Raw genomic sequence first — 16159 nt, 5'->3', positions numbered from 1 at the left:
TGGTTTGATGCTGTCTTTTACCTGTTGGAGTTTTTTTGTTTTCTGAGATATTGCTGGCTGTAAGTAGCTCCTCCTTTTCTGTCATCTGTTGCATCAAAGTGTAACTTAAAGTGTGTTTATACTGTGAGAGTGCTGCTGCTGTATGTGGGGGAAAAAAGTTCAAGTTAAACTAGATCACACCACTCTCTCTCCCTATATAATTTGCCACCTGTGTCTTTCCAATTCAATCACCTGTGCAGACATTTGTAGGTGAGTCTGACCATTTCTCTTCAGTTCATCCCAAGTTCTCTAAACTCTCTCCACAGGCCCTTTTCTTCTCCTCTGTCCTCTCTGAAAGGATCACGTGGCAGCTTGGTGTTTGACATCGTCGCTTCACAGCAAGAAGACTCTCCCTTCCTGGTTCCTAGAAGGTTCAGACACTCTACAACCTTATTCAGCCCCCTCTCCTCCCTATCCTTATCAAGTCTCCTGTCAATTTAAACAAAACTACCTTTATGCTAAACAACGCCGTGGTCTTTGGTAGTGAAAAAGCAGTTTGTGGCTGCAGAGGAAGCTGCATGTAATCTGATGCATTGCCTCAGGTGATGTCACTCAGGGGGCAATGTAGGCAGACGGGTTTTGAGAAGCAGCCCACTAATCAATCATCACACTCCTATAACACTGTTGGACTCATTGTGGACAGTTTTAACAAATAATCTAAATCAGTTTGACGAACCAAAGATTTTCCACTCACACTTCCAGGGAATTTAAAAGCATCTTTTTCTGGAGCCACAAAACACTTCATACTTCCTTCTTCACATGTGAAGCAGCAGTCCCCAGCACCTGTAAACACACTTCATTGTGGAGACTTGGTGGAGTTACCCTTTAGTCAAGACTCTGTTGACACTAGTTTCTAAAATGAAGCCATTTTCACGCAGATACTGCACGTTTAAGTCCTGGTATTATTATTTTGATTTATTTTTCTAGTCATAATATTTATTTTCTACACAACTGGGACATGTAAGTCAGTTGTTGCCTATCAGACTCCACTTACCTCCAAATAAACATGTAAAACATATATGTAACTATGTTTTTTTTTTTATTTTGCAGTGGGTTTTTTTAATTAATCAGAGTTATCACTGTCATTAAAATGTGTTTTTTTTCATCATGGTCGGCCTCAGCATCAGCTCAGAAGAACTTGAAGGATGCACATAACAACACAAATGTTCATATAAAGTGTCGGGCCGTCTTCCTCTCAGTACTCTGCCTTGTGGATCTTTCCTACATTTCCTTGAGTACTTTTTGAGATCATGCCTGAACTTGTTTCCTCCAGCTGTAAGTTTTATAGTTTTGCCTGTTGAACTGTTGTCATAGTAATTCCGTCCTCATAGACGAGGTTACAGTAATACTAAACAGAGTGGGTGAAGCCACAGCAGCATCATTGAAGTAATATGGACTCAACAAAAGGCTACATTCAGGCAATGTTATCTCCACAATTTGTGTTTTGGGTGAATGACAAGCAATAAACCTAAGTGCTGGTTGGGAGGCTGCAGTGTTGATGTGCCCGGGAGACGCTCTGATACACTTGTATAGTCTGGAGACGAGGCTGCCAATTCGTTCCACCTCACAGGACCAACTATTAGATTCTCCTGGAATGAACCGAGTGCATTGTTTATTGTGAGCCCCGCACTGCAGAAAATAACTAGCCTGAAGCCGTCGTCTCAGTTTGTTTGGAGGTGTTTTATCTGGTAACACCGAGGAGCAACAAACAAAACATTTTAAATGTGAACTTGGATCAACATTTTTTGGATTGTGCACAATTTCTTCCGCTCAAGCGTTGATAAATATATATATATATTTTTTCTAGTGCACGTCAGCAGTGTCTCCCCTCTGGAAATCCAGAGAGGCTTCAGTGGGTCCTCTGGAACACTAGCTCATTAACAGCACTTCAATTAGAGGCTTGTTTTGCACCGTGAAGGGTTTGGACACATCGTGGGGTTAAAGACAAATTCCTGAGCGGCGTCGATATGTGTGCAGCAGTGAGGATGTCAGTGGGGTCAACATCAGCACCATCTTCACTCCCCTGCTGATAGAGAGGATGAGTGGTGGGACTTGTTGGTGCAGCGTGTCAGTATTTGTACATTTGTAGACGCATTGTAATATTATAGCTTTCAGATGTAAATGTTTGTCTGCACGCTGAAGTCACTGCCAGGCCAGTGTGTGTACAGACAATGGCTGTAATGAGCTGCGTACTGTGTGTCACATAGTGTGGTTTAAACCACTGGACCATGAATAGCTCTGTTTTGTTCTGTCGACGGCTTTTTTTTTTTTTAGTTTATGAATAAATGAGCAAGTGAATGTCAGTGATTTTTTGTCCCGGAGACATTTTTAACTCCACTCCACCGCTGCCGGCTGTGTGAGTGTGTGCAGAAACGTCAGGACGTCGCTTCTAAATAAAGAGGCTTCTGTTTGAACTGTTTTCTATTAGATGAAAAGTCTTTTGGCTTATCTGATTTATGTTTTTGTTTTCGAACAGTAAGTTGTGGCTGAGTTTAGCTGACGTGCTTCCTCTTAAAGAAAGATTGATCGGGGTGATTCCCTGCAGTCGTCTGTGGATCACTGTGAAGTCCCCAACATCTCGCTGGTAGTTTCCATATCTGTGAGAAAACAATCCAGCTGTTCTGAGCTGAACGCAGGGAAAAGGTTGGATATCTCTCCACCGGCATGTTTCAAGGATTTTAATTTTTTTTCTGTCAATGTCACTAAAGCAAAGTATCGATCAGAAACTCATAGAAGCATCAACTAAAAGTGTCTTTTGTTTTCTGCTTGATTGTCGGCATGACCAGATACAACAGGAGGAGTAAGAGGGAACATATTTATTTTGAGATTTGGATAAAGCATATATTTCTTTCTTTATTTGAATACACTATAGAGTTTATGTTTTATGTTTCTTATGAACCGTGTTTGAGAGTGTGACTCATCAGAAGCAGGGTGGGGAGGGTTGGGCCAGTATTCAATTAATGTAACTTTATTACTCTCTGTAACTTTTGGATTACCTCAGTACCAAACATATACAGCTAAAGACTGATGAAATACCAACAAGATGACTTTTATTCTGAGTGAGTATCCTGTAAGAATACATATTTGTGGTGGTTACAGATCAGTTTAGTTCTTCTTTATTTTGAAATTGTAACTGTGTTACTGTGTTCTGTAACTTTACAGTTCAGTTACCTTTTTTGTTTTGTACCCAGATTCCGCCTGATCAGAAGTAATAGCATGTAAACTTATTGCTAACCCCAACCCTTATTGCTTATTGCTAATAAAAGACAAAATATCGTTACTTTCCTCTTCACTGCCTTCTATTAAAGGAGCAGTTCACCCAAAAATGAAAATGCAGTTATTATCTTCTCACCTGATATTGATTGCGAGTTCAGCAGCAAGTTTCATGCTCCATAAAAAACATTTTCTGGAGCTTCAAGGAATGTAGAATGTATGAGGCCAGAATGTAAACAAACGACTAAAACACAGTAAAATGTTCCATACAGCTTGTCCGGCACAATTCAAGTAACTCAGATCTCAAATCTAATTGTGGAAAAGACCTTATTTAATGCTTAAACCTTTACACAGCTGCATGCACATCTTCTGGTGTTGGTGCAGGATTTGACTGCATGTCGAGGGTGTAAATATCATCCGTTCAAATAAATTTGGGATCTCAGGGCTTCCAGAGACTCGGAAGAGGAGCTACATGGTTGTATTCTTACATATTAAAACAAGTCCCCATCTACTTCAATGTTGAGGAGGAAGCTGCAACCATGTTTTTACTGAGAAGCTCCAGAAAATGTTTTATGGGCTACAAAACTCCACCTGACTTTCCATCAGTCAGCCTGAGAGTGAGCAGATGACGACTGAATTTTCCTGTTTGGTTGAATTTATCCTTTAAACCTTTTACAGAGCAGATAGTGGGTGAACTCGGCTGATGTCTCGGGAGGTACCAGGTGCTGCAGCTTCGAGCTTTGGCTTCACTTCTGTTGGTACATGAGATCATTCACTGCCTGTGGCTGCAGTGTGGACAGTTCAGTGGCAGAGAGACGCTCTCTCTCTCTCTCTCTCTCTCTCTCTCTCTCTCTCTCTCGGTCTTCCTCACTGCGCGCTCTCACCGAGAGGGAAAAGGAGGAGACACACACCTTTATATCACCACGACACACACACACACACACACACACACAGAAGAGAGAGATAGTGTGTGTTGCAGCAGGGGGCGCCGCAGAGGTCGTTTTCTACCCGCCTCGTCTCTTTTCCAGCTTTCTGTCATTCTCTTGTCTTTGTGCGTAAAAGTAGAACCGCCGGAGTCACCATGAGGGCCGGTGTGCGGAGTTTCTGCTGCGCCTGGATCTGATTCACAACTCTGGCGGGGCGGCCAGCAGAGGGGGGTGAAGGATTTACCGACTCGAATGGATTAACACAAAGTCTGTGGAGGGAAACTCTGCAGTTTCTACCTGGATTCATGTTTCGACCATGAGGATACCTGCGCCTGGAGAAGAGTCAGTGAACGCCGCACAGTAGCTGGATACACAGGTCAGAAAGTTCAGTGAGGTAGCAGATACGTCACCAGCAGCGACCTCCAGGTAAGTCAGCATGATATAGATTGATTATTAAGTCGTAATAATAATAATAATAATAATAATGATATTCATTTCCATCGTGTGTTTTCCTCCTGGTGCGCAGGACTCAGCTCATCCTGTCTGATCCAATGAGCTTAATTTAGACAAGGTGCAGAAGCAGGTCTGAGTTAGAAGGTCTGGGGTGAACGTCCCCCCTGACTGGACCTCAGACCTGCTGTCTAATGACAGTTTAGTCAGCAGGGGGGCTCCTTCATTAGGAGCCAGAGGTCAGAGAGGTCAACTCATGTGGTCAAGTGTGGAGCTGGAGTCATTCATTTTTTATTTGTTCCCCTGAGTCAGTGTGTCCTGAGGGATGTAGAGGCACACACAGCTGACAGTAAAGTCATATCATTTATATTTTGAGTGATCAATCAACTGTTTGTCAGCTATCAAGCTAATCACCAACTATATTGATAATTGATCAGTTTGACCAAATTTCTAAGGGGAAGAAAAAGGCAAACATTTCTGATTCCAGCTTCTTAAATGTGAATATTTCCTGGTTCCTTCATTTTTCTATGACAGAAAACTGAATGTATATCAAGTGGAGGCAAAACAAAACATCAGCTTGGGACACACAAGACATTATATATGCCAAAACAATTAATGATCTATCAAGAAAGTAATCAGTGATGATGTGTGTCTTTAGCTTGCAGCCTGAGAGAGGACTCTGTTCTGTAGATGGACGGTGATCAGACAGAGTATCGCTGGGTTTTGACACTTCAGTGCCTCTGGACAACAGCATTTGTGTTGGAAATGTCAGCAGCACTCAGGTGTATGCTAATGTCAACTTCTCTACTTTCACTTAAGTGTCCGACTTAAAGAATCCAGCAGCTATGTGGGGAGCCTGCGTCTGGATGTTCAGGTAATGTCCCTGGATGATGTGTTTCTTTAAAAGTTTCTGTCTTTCTGTTTTCCATGTAAATTATTTCATTTAATTTAATTCTCTGATTGTTCAACAATCTGTCGAATTAGAGAGATTATCTTGGTTATGGTCCTAATTTGGAGCTGCCACGATCAGTCAACTAATCGATTAGTCGTCGCCTATTGAGTTCACCCCAAAAATGCAAATTCAGTCATTATCTACTCATTCTCAAGCTGACGGAAAGCCCGACAAGTTTCGTTGTCCAGGAAACATTTCTGGAGCTTTGCAGCAAAACAGCTTTGCAGCTCTCTCCTAAACAACTGAAGTGGATGAGGACTGGACTGAAAACCGGCTCCATGTGGCTCCTCTTCCAAGTCTCGAGAAGCCCTGAGAGCCCAAAGTGATTCAAGCAGACAATATTTACACCCTCGGCATGCCAGTCAGACTCCTGCACCCAAGAAAGGGGTGCTGACATGGCTCCATCAGCTTGTTTCTGTGTAATCCATGACATTATTTACACCAGTTGAAATCTTCACTGTAGCTGCTCAGCTGTGCACCAGCTCAACTGAGCATTAAGGGTGTAAATAACATCTTTTCAAATCAATTTGGGATCCCGGGGCTTCTGGAGACTTATATTATGTCGGACGAGCGCTGTGGAGCCATTTTATGTTTTTTTCCGCAGTTATGAAACATCGTCTTTAGCTGCTGCACTGTTTTGCTGTGAAGTTAAACTTCATCACCGTGACGGTGGGTAGATAATGAGTACATTTGAATTTTTGTAAATAATCTTAATCGGACGCTTATTGATTAAGATGAAAATAATCATCAGAAGCAGCCACTGAAGTAAAACTGACAGTAATGACTTGTGTCCGTCTCCTCCAGAGTGTCCGTCCTCCTGCTGTCGCTCCGCTCGGACCTCCTGGACTGCCAGCACACAGCAGACCACAGGAAGGTGAGCAGCAGGTGGTGCAACTGGAAAAAAATCTGTGCTCTAACACGTGCGATCTGTTTGACACGGTGGCAAACCCTCCCTCAAACATTTCCACCGGATCATTCTCTTTGCTGTTTTTATCTATTATTTTAATCGCAGGGTTGGCACCGGCGAGTGGGAGATGGGATGCATGATCGCGTCCTGTTACCAGAGCCAGATGCCATCCCGAGTGATAAACTTTCACTCCTGCTTCTTCTTCTCTGTCCCAGTGTGTGTAAACAGTGAGAGTGTTCCCAGGGGGGAACATGAGCGGCGTGCTAATCTGTTAACTTGTAGTGAGAGCGGTGAACAGTTCTGTTGATTGCAGCAGAGCAGGGAGGGCTTATGTCAGCTGTCAGCTAACCACCTCTTGACCTCTACAGCCACATGGAGAGAACGAGTGGCTGCACTTTTGTGGATGAAGATGACTGACAGATCATCTATCCAGTCAGGTTTTAGGGGGGTCTGTGCATGTCAGCGCCATGTGTTGAGCTGTGTGACCCGTGGCTGACCCTGGAGATGACAGTGGCGTTGAGTTACAAAGGCTGAAGCAGGGTGGAGGAGGTGGTGGTGGTTGGAGGGGAACTGAGGTCTCTCTGAATAGCTGCACAGGCTGAGTGACAGGCGGGGAACTTCCTGCCAACTCTCCCCACTGCTTCTGTATTCTCTTTCCATTCGCTAAAAGTCAAAGACGGAGCTGAGCTTTTACTACGGCCATGTGTTTGCCCAGAGAGGCCGCTGTGAATGGAGACAAAGTGCTCCTTAAAGAGCAGGATTTCCACGCGGCTTCACGGATAAAGCCGGCTTGGCACAGGGCTCCTCCTGGCAGGTTCCTCAGAAAGAGAGTGCAGCGATCACTGCTAATACGTCCCTGGCAGAGATGCTCAGAGGGATAGAGTCAACAGTGGGAACTGCAGGTAGCCAATGGGGAATAGGCCACTAACAGACACCCACTAATCGGCCAAATCAGGGCTTTATGAGTGTGAACAGAGGTCTGTTTCATGGACAGCGGAGGGAGGCAAAGGGGCCGGATAGTCATGTTGATGAGATGAGGTCACTGACTTGATCAGTGATCTGAGGAGAATAAAGTCTCTCTGATGGAAGCTTTCCATCACTCCTTAGCAATAACTTTGAATGGCAGGATCACGCTTCGTGGTGTCGCTAATCAAGGTTGTTTGGTCTCCATACAGGTCACTCAGAGGGCAGAGCCCCAGCAGGAGTTCAGGGCAGAGCACGGAGAGATTCAGGGCTCCTGGGGCGCCTGGGGGGCCTGGTCGACCTGCTCCAGGACCTGTGGAAGAGGGGTACAAGAGCAGAGCAGACCCTGCCTGCCTGTTTACACCCCATCCCAGTACCCCTCCAGAAGAGCTGGTGTTCACCCTCAGCAGCCAGGGCTTGTCATTTCAGCCCTGCGGCCAACTGTTCCTCTGCACCGTGACGTGGGCAGGGCATCCAACAGCAGCAGTCGGGGAACGCTGAGGGAGGAGAAGCAGACCCGGCCGGGTGGACGCAGGTGAAGCATCATGTAGTGCAGCGCACATGGATTGGTTTTTAACTACAGAACAAACTGAGGTGTTGAAATCACTGTTCTTACCACAGGAACTTTTTCAAGGCCTCAGTTGTGTTTGTATGTGGACGAACTAAGACAAAGACCCAAATAAATGCATGAAGAAACACAACAAATGCGGATAATGCTCCAGTATGTTTTAGATGGCGCTCGTCTCCATCACCACTGCACGAAACATCAAATTCATACCTGTCAGACAGAGCATATGATTATAGTAACAGCTAATTCCTTCTATCTGCAGCTGCTTTTAGCTCATCAGCTCAGTTAGCCGTGTAGCTAGCAGTCTGGACTGGACGCTCAGAGCACCGGGGGAGTGTTGACTACCTGCACAGGAGCCTCGGACCAGGACAGGCCAGGGCTAGCTGGTTAGCATGCTAAGTTCAGTAGCTATTGCTGCAACACAAAAGCCCACACAGACATCATAATGTCAGAACTTGTTTTTTCACATCCTGCTGATAATTTCAGTTGATTTTTGAATGTTTACAGTTCACATTCTTACAGAGAAATAATCTGGTCATCTACTTTTCAACACAAGGTGCTGCGCGAATAACAACTATTAATCTAACTAACTTTATCTATCTGAAGTCATCGTTGTCATTAGATCGTCAGGATGGTCAGACTTCTGTCAGTCTTGCAGCTCTTGTCTTTGTTGAGATCTGCAGATCTGCCTGTTCGTCGGTGCTGCATGCTGAGCAGCCCGGTCTGACGGTGACGCTGTGGAGCCATCGCTGTGGGCCATCTGACTGCCCTTCGGTGGAAAGCTCAAAGAGTCAAAGGCTCGGCTTGTGCTTGGCAGCTTTGTGACCTCCTTCCTGTTGTGCTTGCCTTTAAACAAATAGCACTGTCAGCCGAGTAATGGGGGGTTGTTTGAGTTGGAATCTAAAGAGCCAAAATAACGACAAAAGCTCCCAGAATCCTGCTACTGAGATCTGGACGCCTCTCAATGGCTGTAGCAGGGATGAAGGGACATGATTAGTTTTGTCAGCTACAGATATGATGGATGATTTCTGTTGATTTGTCTTTAGCTGAATTGTTTTTTTGGTCTTCAGGAGGGTGACTCACATCGTCCCGGGGAGGTACGGATACGGGAGGGCTCCTTATGTCGCCCCACTGCAGACGGATACAGGTCAGGGCTCTGGGACGACTCGCCCCCACAGACAGAGACGCTCTGCTGAGGCCGATGCCCACCACCACACCACTAGAGGCCACGGCGGCCACAGGTCGAACAACCTCGACCCCTCCAGCAACCTCCATCGCTACGGCAGACCCTATGTGAAGCCCAGAGCGCAGCAGCCCCAAAATAACCAAGTCTGGGCCCCCCTCTATCAGCCTGGTCCGCCCAACCAGGCCCCGGCCCAGCAGGAAGTACAACCAGGCGTCCAGACGTATGGACCCCAGCAGCACCAGGAGAGACCCTACGACCCCCTGCCTGCTTCCTTTTGCACAGGAGAGCATGTTCGCTACAGGATCTGCAACAGTAATGTGAGTAAACCTGCAAACCTTCTGCTTCTGTTTTTGAGTTGGTGGGGTTAGCGATGTGTCCCTTTATTATTAAAGTTACCTGGAACTACAAAAGTCCAACTTAAAGGGACAGTTCACCTCAAAATCAAATGCATATTTTTCTCTCTGTTCATCTATCTTGATTGTTTAGGTGTGAGCTGCTGAGTTTTTACAAGCCCCCAGGATGAGCTCCAGGCGTTAAAGCCAACTTTCATAGAAGCAAAACCGTGTAATTACATCGTAGAATAGAGAGCATGAGATGACTGCAGAAGCTTATTAGAAGCCTGTTAATGTATTTTTATCTTTTAGCTGTCAGAGTGTTTGATTTATTGATTGTTTTGCTGGTGTTAAGACAAAAAAATGCTTCTAGACTAACATACCAACCCGAGCTTTGAGCACCACAAGCCGAGGGCCATCTAGCTCCATTATATTGGAGGGAAGGCAGACACCACCAGGCCGATATCTCTAAAACTTGACAGCTCACACCAAAACACTCTGGATGGATAAAAAGCTACAGGTAAGAGGAAACATAGAGGTATTAGATGAGCAGCCGTCACTGGTTTGGCTGTAATGCAGCAGTGTGCGGATGGTCTTTGCTTATCTGATCTGAGGGGTTATGGAATCCATCCTGTGCATTAAAATGAATTTAAACAGTGTCTCGTTCTGTATATTGTCTCTGATGTGTGATGACACTGATATTTAAGTGAAGTAAAGCAGGTCCAGGTCTTGTTTAGACAAAGGAGATATATAGAGAAGTCGGGGAGGTCGAGTTTCACCGGAGAGCCTTCATAAATACTGGAATCTTACTGCTTTTGGCAAGAAAAGCCTGCGCTCCAAGCACACTGTTAAAACAGAAAAGGAACACAGCAGTCAATCAATCTCTACGGTGCGTGACGTTTGTCACATGTGAGCCTGCTGAAGGATTTACCTGCTGGACTCTCCGTCTCTGTGGAAAATAAATGTATGTGTGTGTTTGTTTATGGTCCGTCCACAGGCCTGTCATCCATCCAGCAGACACATCAGGGCTGTTCAGTGCTCCTCGTACAACAACCAGCCTTTCATGGGCCGACTGTACGAGTGGGAACCTTTCGACGAGGGTATGTTGTATGTACAATATGTGCTTTAATATATATATGTGTGTAATATTCTCTTTTAGACTAGATTACAGGTAATTGCCTTCCCACTAGAAACATAAATTAGCTTTTGTGCTAATTTTAAACCCCCCAGAGATATAAACCCAGCCAAGCAACAAACAAACTAACTAATGAAAGCTGCAGTATGTGATCTATTTTTTATCAAACTAATAAGTGAAGATTTATATCAAGACATTTTTTGGTATCCCCGCCCACTTTATCCAATCAGGACGGAGGCAGTCCTGTGTGCTCAGACAGAGCTAACAGCAGCAACAGCAATATGTTTAAATAGTGGCGCTGTAACCACGTATAAGCAAAAATACTGCATTTAACTGTATTAAATGCTAACACTAGCATGCTAGCTGTGAGCTTTCTACCTTTCTAACAGTGACATGCTAATGCTTACAAGGTGATATTTACCAGGTTATTAGTTAAGCTGAGCTGTTGAAAATCATTCGATATCTTGACCTGATGACATTTGATTGACTCGTTACTACAGTACAATTCTTCCTGAGGGGGGCATGAATGTGTGTAGGAACAGATTTACATGATAGTGATGAAGGGTTATAAATGATGGCGCTGCAGTAAACATCTGGACTAGTGTTGGGCTAACCGAGCAGACCAGCGCTGTCCTCCTCACAGCTGCGCTACAAGTCTGAACAAAAAAAATAAAAGGTAGAACAAACTGTGTCAGGATTCAAACCTAAAAAATGAAACACGGTGAAACACACACAATCACAATCAATCACATTCCTGCTGTCAGATACTTCTACAGCCGCCCGACCTCTGACCTTTCACGATCCGAGGCGTGTTGTGATGTAAGCTCTGCAGTATGTCACCTGTCAGCGAGAGCTCGCCGATAGACACTCTCTGACCTCACTCACCTGACGTATCCAGGCAACAGTCACAACACCTCCTGAAGCGTGATTTCACCGAGAGCGCCGACGGAAACGGCCGCCCTCCAAATTAATATCCTGTCAAACAGACGTGTGTTTTCAGCTCTCGTCTTGACTTACGGCGAATGCAGATGTGAAGATTAAATAACCTCAGGTAAATGTTTGAGGTCGAGTCTGGATCACTTGACACCCATCTTGAACAACGCTTAAACACACTCCTGGACATCTGTTTAAGAAATACCTCGAGCTTTTCGGGGGTTTATTGTATTATATCTAATTGATAAAGCACCTGAGCACAGTGGTGGTCGCTCGCTGCTGGTTTTATGTCCTCCGCAGAAACAGGGAATCTTTTGTTGAATTTGAACATCTGATTTTAATAAGTTCAGGATGTTGTGGACACATTTTTACTGTATGAATTTGTACTTTTGTGCAACTGATAACTTATCAGACCGTTTTCAGACACACATACCATTCACCACAGTTTTAAAGCAACAGCAGTTATTGTGATGATCAGCTGACAGATTACAGCCCCGGGGTTAGATAGTACACCTTTGTGTTATGTGTAACTGTATCAAGCAGCCAGAATACTTAATACAAGTTGGAAGATAAGAATAAGATGACACATCAGCTGAACAGACGAGTCATTCTAGTCATCACGCCTCAAGTCTCAAGTAATTTATTTTCTGTCAAGTCCTAAGAATAAGTGACTTGAGTCCAGACCACAATGACTGGAGCCCACGTCTCTGGTAACACGTTGACATACATGTTATTGTTGGGGAAGAAATATGACTTCCAGGTCAATATGTCTCCAAAAAAAAAGGAGGTCGTTTGTGTTTTGTACAGATGTTAACGTCTGGATAAGGAACGTGACGATTGCTCTACAGGCAAACTTCTCATGGTCTCTGCACACGAGATACTCAAAGCTACTTAAGATACGTCTACAGAACAGATGTCTGACGGACCGAGCCAAGGCTGAGCTGACCCATGTATTTTAGAGTCTGTGCTTAAAAGTGTCACCATGCTACGTTTTGAATTTAATGTGAATCCGTGAAGTTGTACCTTCTGAAACACCTGGTGAAAGTAAAGATCGTCATGTTTCTGTCAGTGTCTTTGCTGCACTGCTGTTGCTACTCTACTATGTTTCATCAACACAATGAGATATACAGAATCTGATATTACTGTCACAAACTCTCTTTTCAGTTCCTGGAGATCAGCATTGTGAGCTCAACTGCCGGGCCATCGGGTTCCGATTCTACGTGCGACAGTCGGACCGGGTGATCGACGGGACGCCATGCGGGCAGAATGACACATCTCTCTGTGTGGCGGGAAAGTGTACGGTAGGCCACCGTATAAAACTTCACAAAGAGACTGTTGTTTTGTCGTCACCAGCATCATGCGATCGAGAGCTTTTTCAGCTCAGTCATGCTTTTTTTGTTTTAACTCTTGGCCACGATGCAGCTTCGTTCAGGTTGTTGTCTGATGGTCTGTATCAATCTACAGGCTTTATTTATCTGTGGATTTGAACTAGCAAGCTTTTGGTCACACGCCAGATTCTTCTTTATCCCACGGCTTTCCCCATTTCTCCCGGATCCATGGTGTTTGTGTAGCATGAGCTGCCTCCAGCTTTGTTTGTATTAGCTGGCATTTTTGTTGGATTTCATTCATTCAGCCAATCAAAGTATGATAAACAGATTGGATGTAAAAGGATTCTGGAAGTTTACTGTACTCGTTGTAAAGGAGCTGCAGTAATTATGTGTGACCGTTTGTGGTGATGTCTGTGACCAGCAGAGGGCAGCACAGCACCAGAGAGAGCGCTCCTCGTACATGACGTGGAGGAGTGAAGCGGAGGTCAGGAGGAAGTTTTTTACCCCCCTCGGGCCAAAGCAGGAGATCTGGGATTTCAATGTGGGACATATTTGTACTCCTGACCCTGCATTTAATACACACCATGAAAACACACCTGTGAGCTCCTGTGAGCTGCAGAGATGTGAGTGTCTGTGTGGGCCTTGAGTATGGCTGGCTGTGTATTCAACGCACTGGATTCACTTTAACGTGCTTCTAAATTGGGTTTAAGTCAAAGAAATACGTCGGAGAAAGAGCTCATTTCCAGTTGGTCACGCTGACCTCGCTCTGTTAACCCCTGCGTGTTTTCCCATGCGCTGTAATCCAGCCGCAATCTTTGCATCATTAAGATTTAATCAAGATAGAAAGCCCTCTGAGCTCCCATTTTGACCTTGATCACATTTTCACCGTCAACACACACGACATGGTGATCCTGCGTGGGCGGAGTTGAGATAGCGTTAATAATGGAGACTAAATTGGGATTTATGAGTCTAAATCAAGCAGGTATTGATCCGCGAGTGTTAACAGTTTCTTTTTTTTTCCCTGCTGAGAATTTGGGGATACAAACTCACCAGTGTTTTTTTCAGGCAGGAGGCATTTTTTCTCATCACTCTCCCCACTGAGATTTTCTCAGCTGGTCCAGCCATTTAAGGAGGAGATCCCCCCAGCTACACGCCAAGAGATAATGTAAAAACATCTGGATGATTGAATTTAAATCAGAACCGCTCTCATCGTTGAAATTAAACATTATTGTGGGAAACTCTGGTAGTCTCTGCTCTCCCCATCCAGCGTTAAGAGCTCCCAGCAGATACAGGCCATGACATATGGAATACACGCTTGTAAATAATGCTCAAAGCAAGAGATGTCACTGCAGACATATTGACATATAAAGGCCATAAAGCGGGGGAGAGGTTGACCTGATGGAGGGAGCAAGCAGCACAGCTATTCATCAGCAGCAACAACAGCAGCATGGAGCAGGAAGGAACCGCAGGGAAGAAGCGAGGAGTTGGCAGCTCCAGCAGATTGTTTGAAGTGTCAGTCATCACCGGTGCCTGTTTGGATCAGCTGGACCGGTCAGCTGGTTTAGTGCACTCTGCTTGACCCAACATGATACCTCATAACGTGTCAAAATACTTTAATAAGTCAGGGATCAACACATTCACATTTCACACATTTATAACCAAATTCAAATGAATACAAGTTACTGAAGAGTTTCACATATCAGCCTCATAAGAGGCGGATCTTTGTCAGTAAGATTTGGCCAGAGTGCATCTTTCCACCAGAGCAACTGCTGACTGCTGCTAACTGTAGCTGCTGTTAGCTAGTTAGCTCGATTAGCCGTGCATCTAGTGGTCAAGTCAGTGGAACTCAGAGCACCAGAGGAGTGTTGGTGTTTCAAGAAAACGACTTAATTACAGTAAATTGTGTAGTTGTAATCAGTTACTTCCTCACCTGGTGGGCAGGTTTTGTCACTTATTGATCTTGTAGAAAGTCCCAGTAGTAAGTAGGAGCACATGTCGGTGGGGGAACCTCACATTACTCTTCTTCTCTTTCTTTGCCTCCTCCATCAGCGAGGAACTTTTTTCTTACCTGGGGGGATAGTGATTGTGGAAAACAATGCCTCTTCCTGTTCTGGGTGCAGCAGCGCAGACATGTTTTCCTTTGTACTTTAATTCAACCTTCATTTTTCTGGGAAAATCAAGCAGGTGGCAGACTGTGTGGTTAAAAAAAAGGCTAATAGGGCGCCAATCTATATGGTGATGGTGTCATTTTGTCCAGGAGTCACACTGGATGTAAATTATCAGGAACATGTGTGCATAGTGAGGAAGCAAAATGAACATTTCTGTGGGTAAATCATGCTGTAGCTGAGGGGGTCACTTCATATGGATGTACCAGATCGTATATATATCACACACTGATGGCGCAACGCTTTGGTTTTTTGATTGTTTCTCCGCTGCATTGTCACACCACACTGTTTAATCCTCTCTCTGAGCTGAAGAACAATGACAGACCAAGATGGATATTGTATTTTTGGTTCATATGGGAAAGATTTCATGGAACAATCATGAATTTGATCCTTGTTTGTGTAGTTGTTCTAGCAGTACCCCCTTGTGGGTCCGTCCAGTTTTCCAAAACACAAACCGCATGTGGTCTTTTGCCTCAAACTATTTTTGTTGGCTATTGTGAGTTAATGTTAAACTTGAAGTGATTTAAAACTGAAATGCAATAAAATAAACAACTTACTAACTCACTGAGCTGCAATACTACGACCACTGAAATCTTACTACTAAAATACGACTTTATCGATCAATAACTGTACAAACCGGTGCGTCGTTCCCCGAGACGCTGAGAGGTGACGAACTGACCGACTGTTCCAGGTCCTGTGATCAGACACAGACCAACCAATCATGACTCTGATTATTCATACTGACTAAATCTGTTACACACAATGAGCCCTATTTATTTATTTTTTATTAGTGACTTTTGGAAAATGTCTTGAACAAACATTAAAGATGCAGAAAGTAAGAATTTTAGTTTAAAACATTCATGAAAAGTAACTGAAATTCTCAACAGGTTGTGAAGAAAATATCAGTTTTGATTTTGTTAAATACAATCATGTGATGTGCTACAGAGATATAAGTTAGCATGCTAACGAGCTCGCCCCTCGTCAGTTTGTACCTCAAGAGGTCTGATGATAAAAACACCAACGCTCCACCAGCTGCACAACTAACTAGATGATATAAGTTAT

The 16159-nt window shown here is 44.3% G+C and overlaps 1 protein-coding gene across 3 annotated transcripts in view; it reads left to right on the top strand.

Annotated features, from left to right (window-relative positions):
- Positions 1 to 2979: 2979 nt before the first annotated feature.
- The window catches only part of LOC119017994 (thrombospondin type-1 domain-containing protein 4-like), a 47944-nt gene continuing 34764 nt past the window's right edge, over positions 2980 to 16159 (top strand). The window contains exons 1-7 of one of the 3 annotated variants that reach the window (XM_037095264.1): positions 2980 to 4604; positions 5448 to 5502; positions 6385 to 6454; positions 7663 to 7985; positions 9089 to 9521; positions 10534 to 10636; positions 12769 to 12905. In XM_037095264.1, coding sequence (XP_036951159.1) covers positions 5474 to 5502; positions 6385 to 6454; positions 7663 to 7985; positions 9089 to 9521; positions 10534 to 10636; positions 12769 to 12905 — 1095 coding nt within the window. In that variant the 5' untranslated portion in view covers positions 2980 to 4604; positions 5448 to 5473. Of the gene's footprint in view, positions 5503 to 6384; positions 6455 to 7662; positions 7986 to 9088; positions 9522 to 10533; positions 10637 to 12768; positions 12906 to 16159 lie in introns of all 3 variants that reach the window. The other 2 variants (XM_037095263.1, XM_037095265.1) reach the window with 2 other exon arrangements.

Source organism: Acanthopagrus latus, chromosome 4 (genome assembly GCF_904848185.1).
Source record: "Acanthopagrus latus isolate v.2019 chromosome 4, fAcaLat1.1, whole genome shotgun sequence".
Lineage (NCBI taxonomy): Eukaryota > Metazoa > Chordata > Actinopteri > Spariformes > Sparidae > Acanthopagrus > Acanthopagrus latus.
Note: the sequence above shows the minus strand (reverse complement) of the source record. Positions and strands in the feature narration are given on the sequence as shown.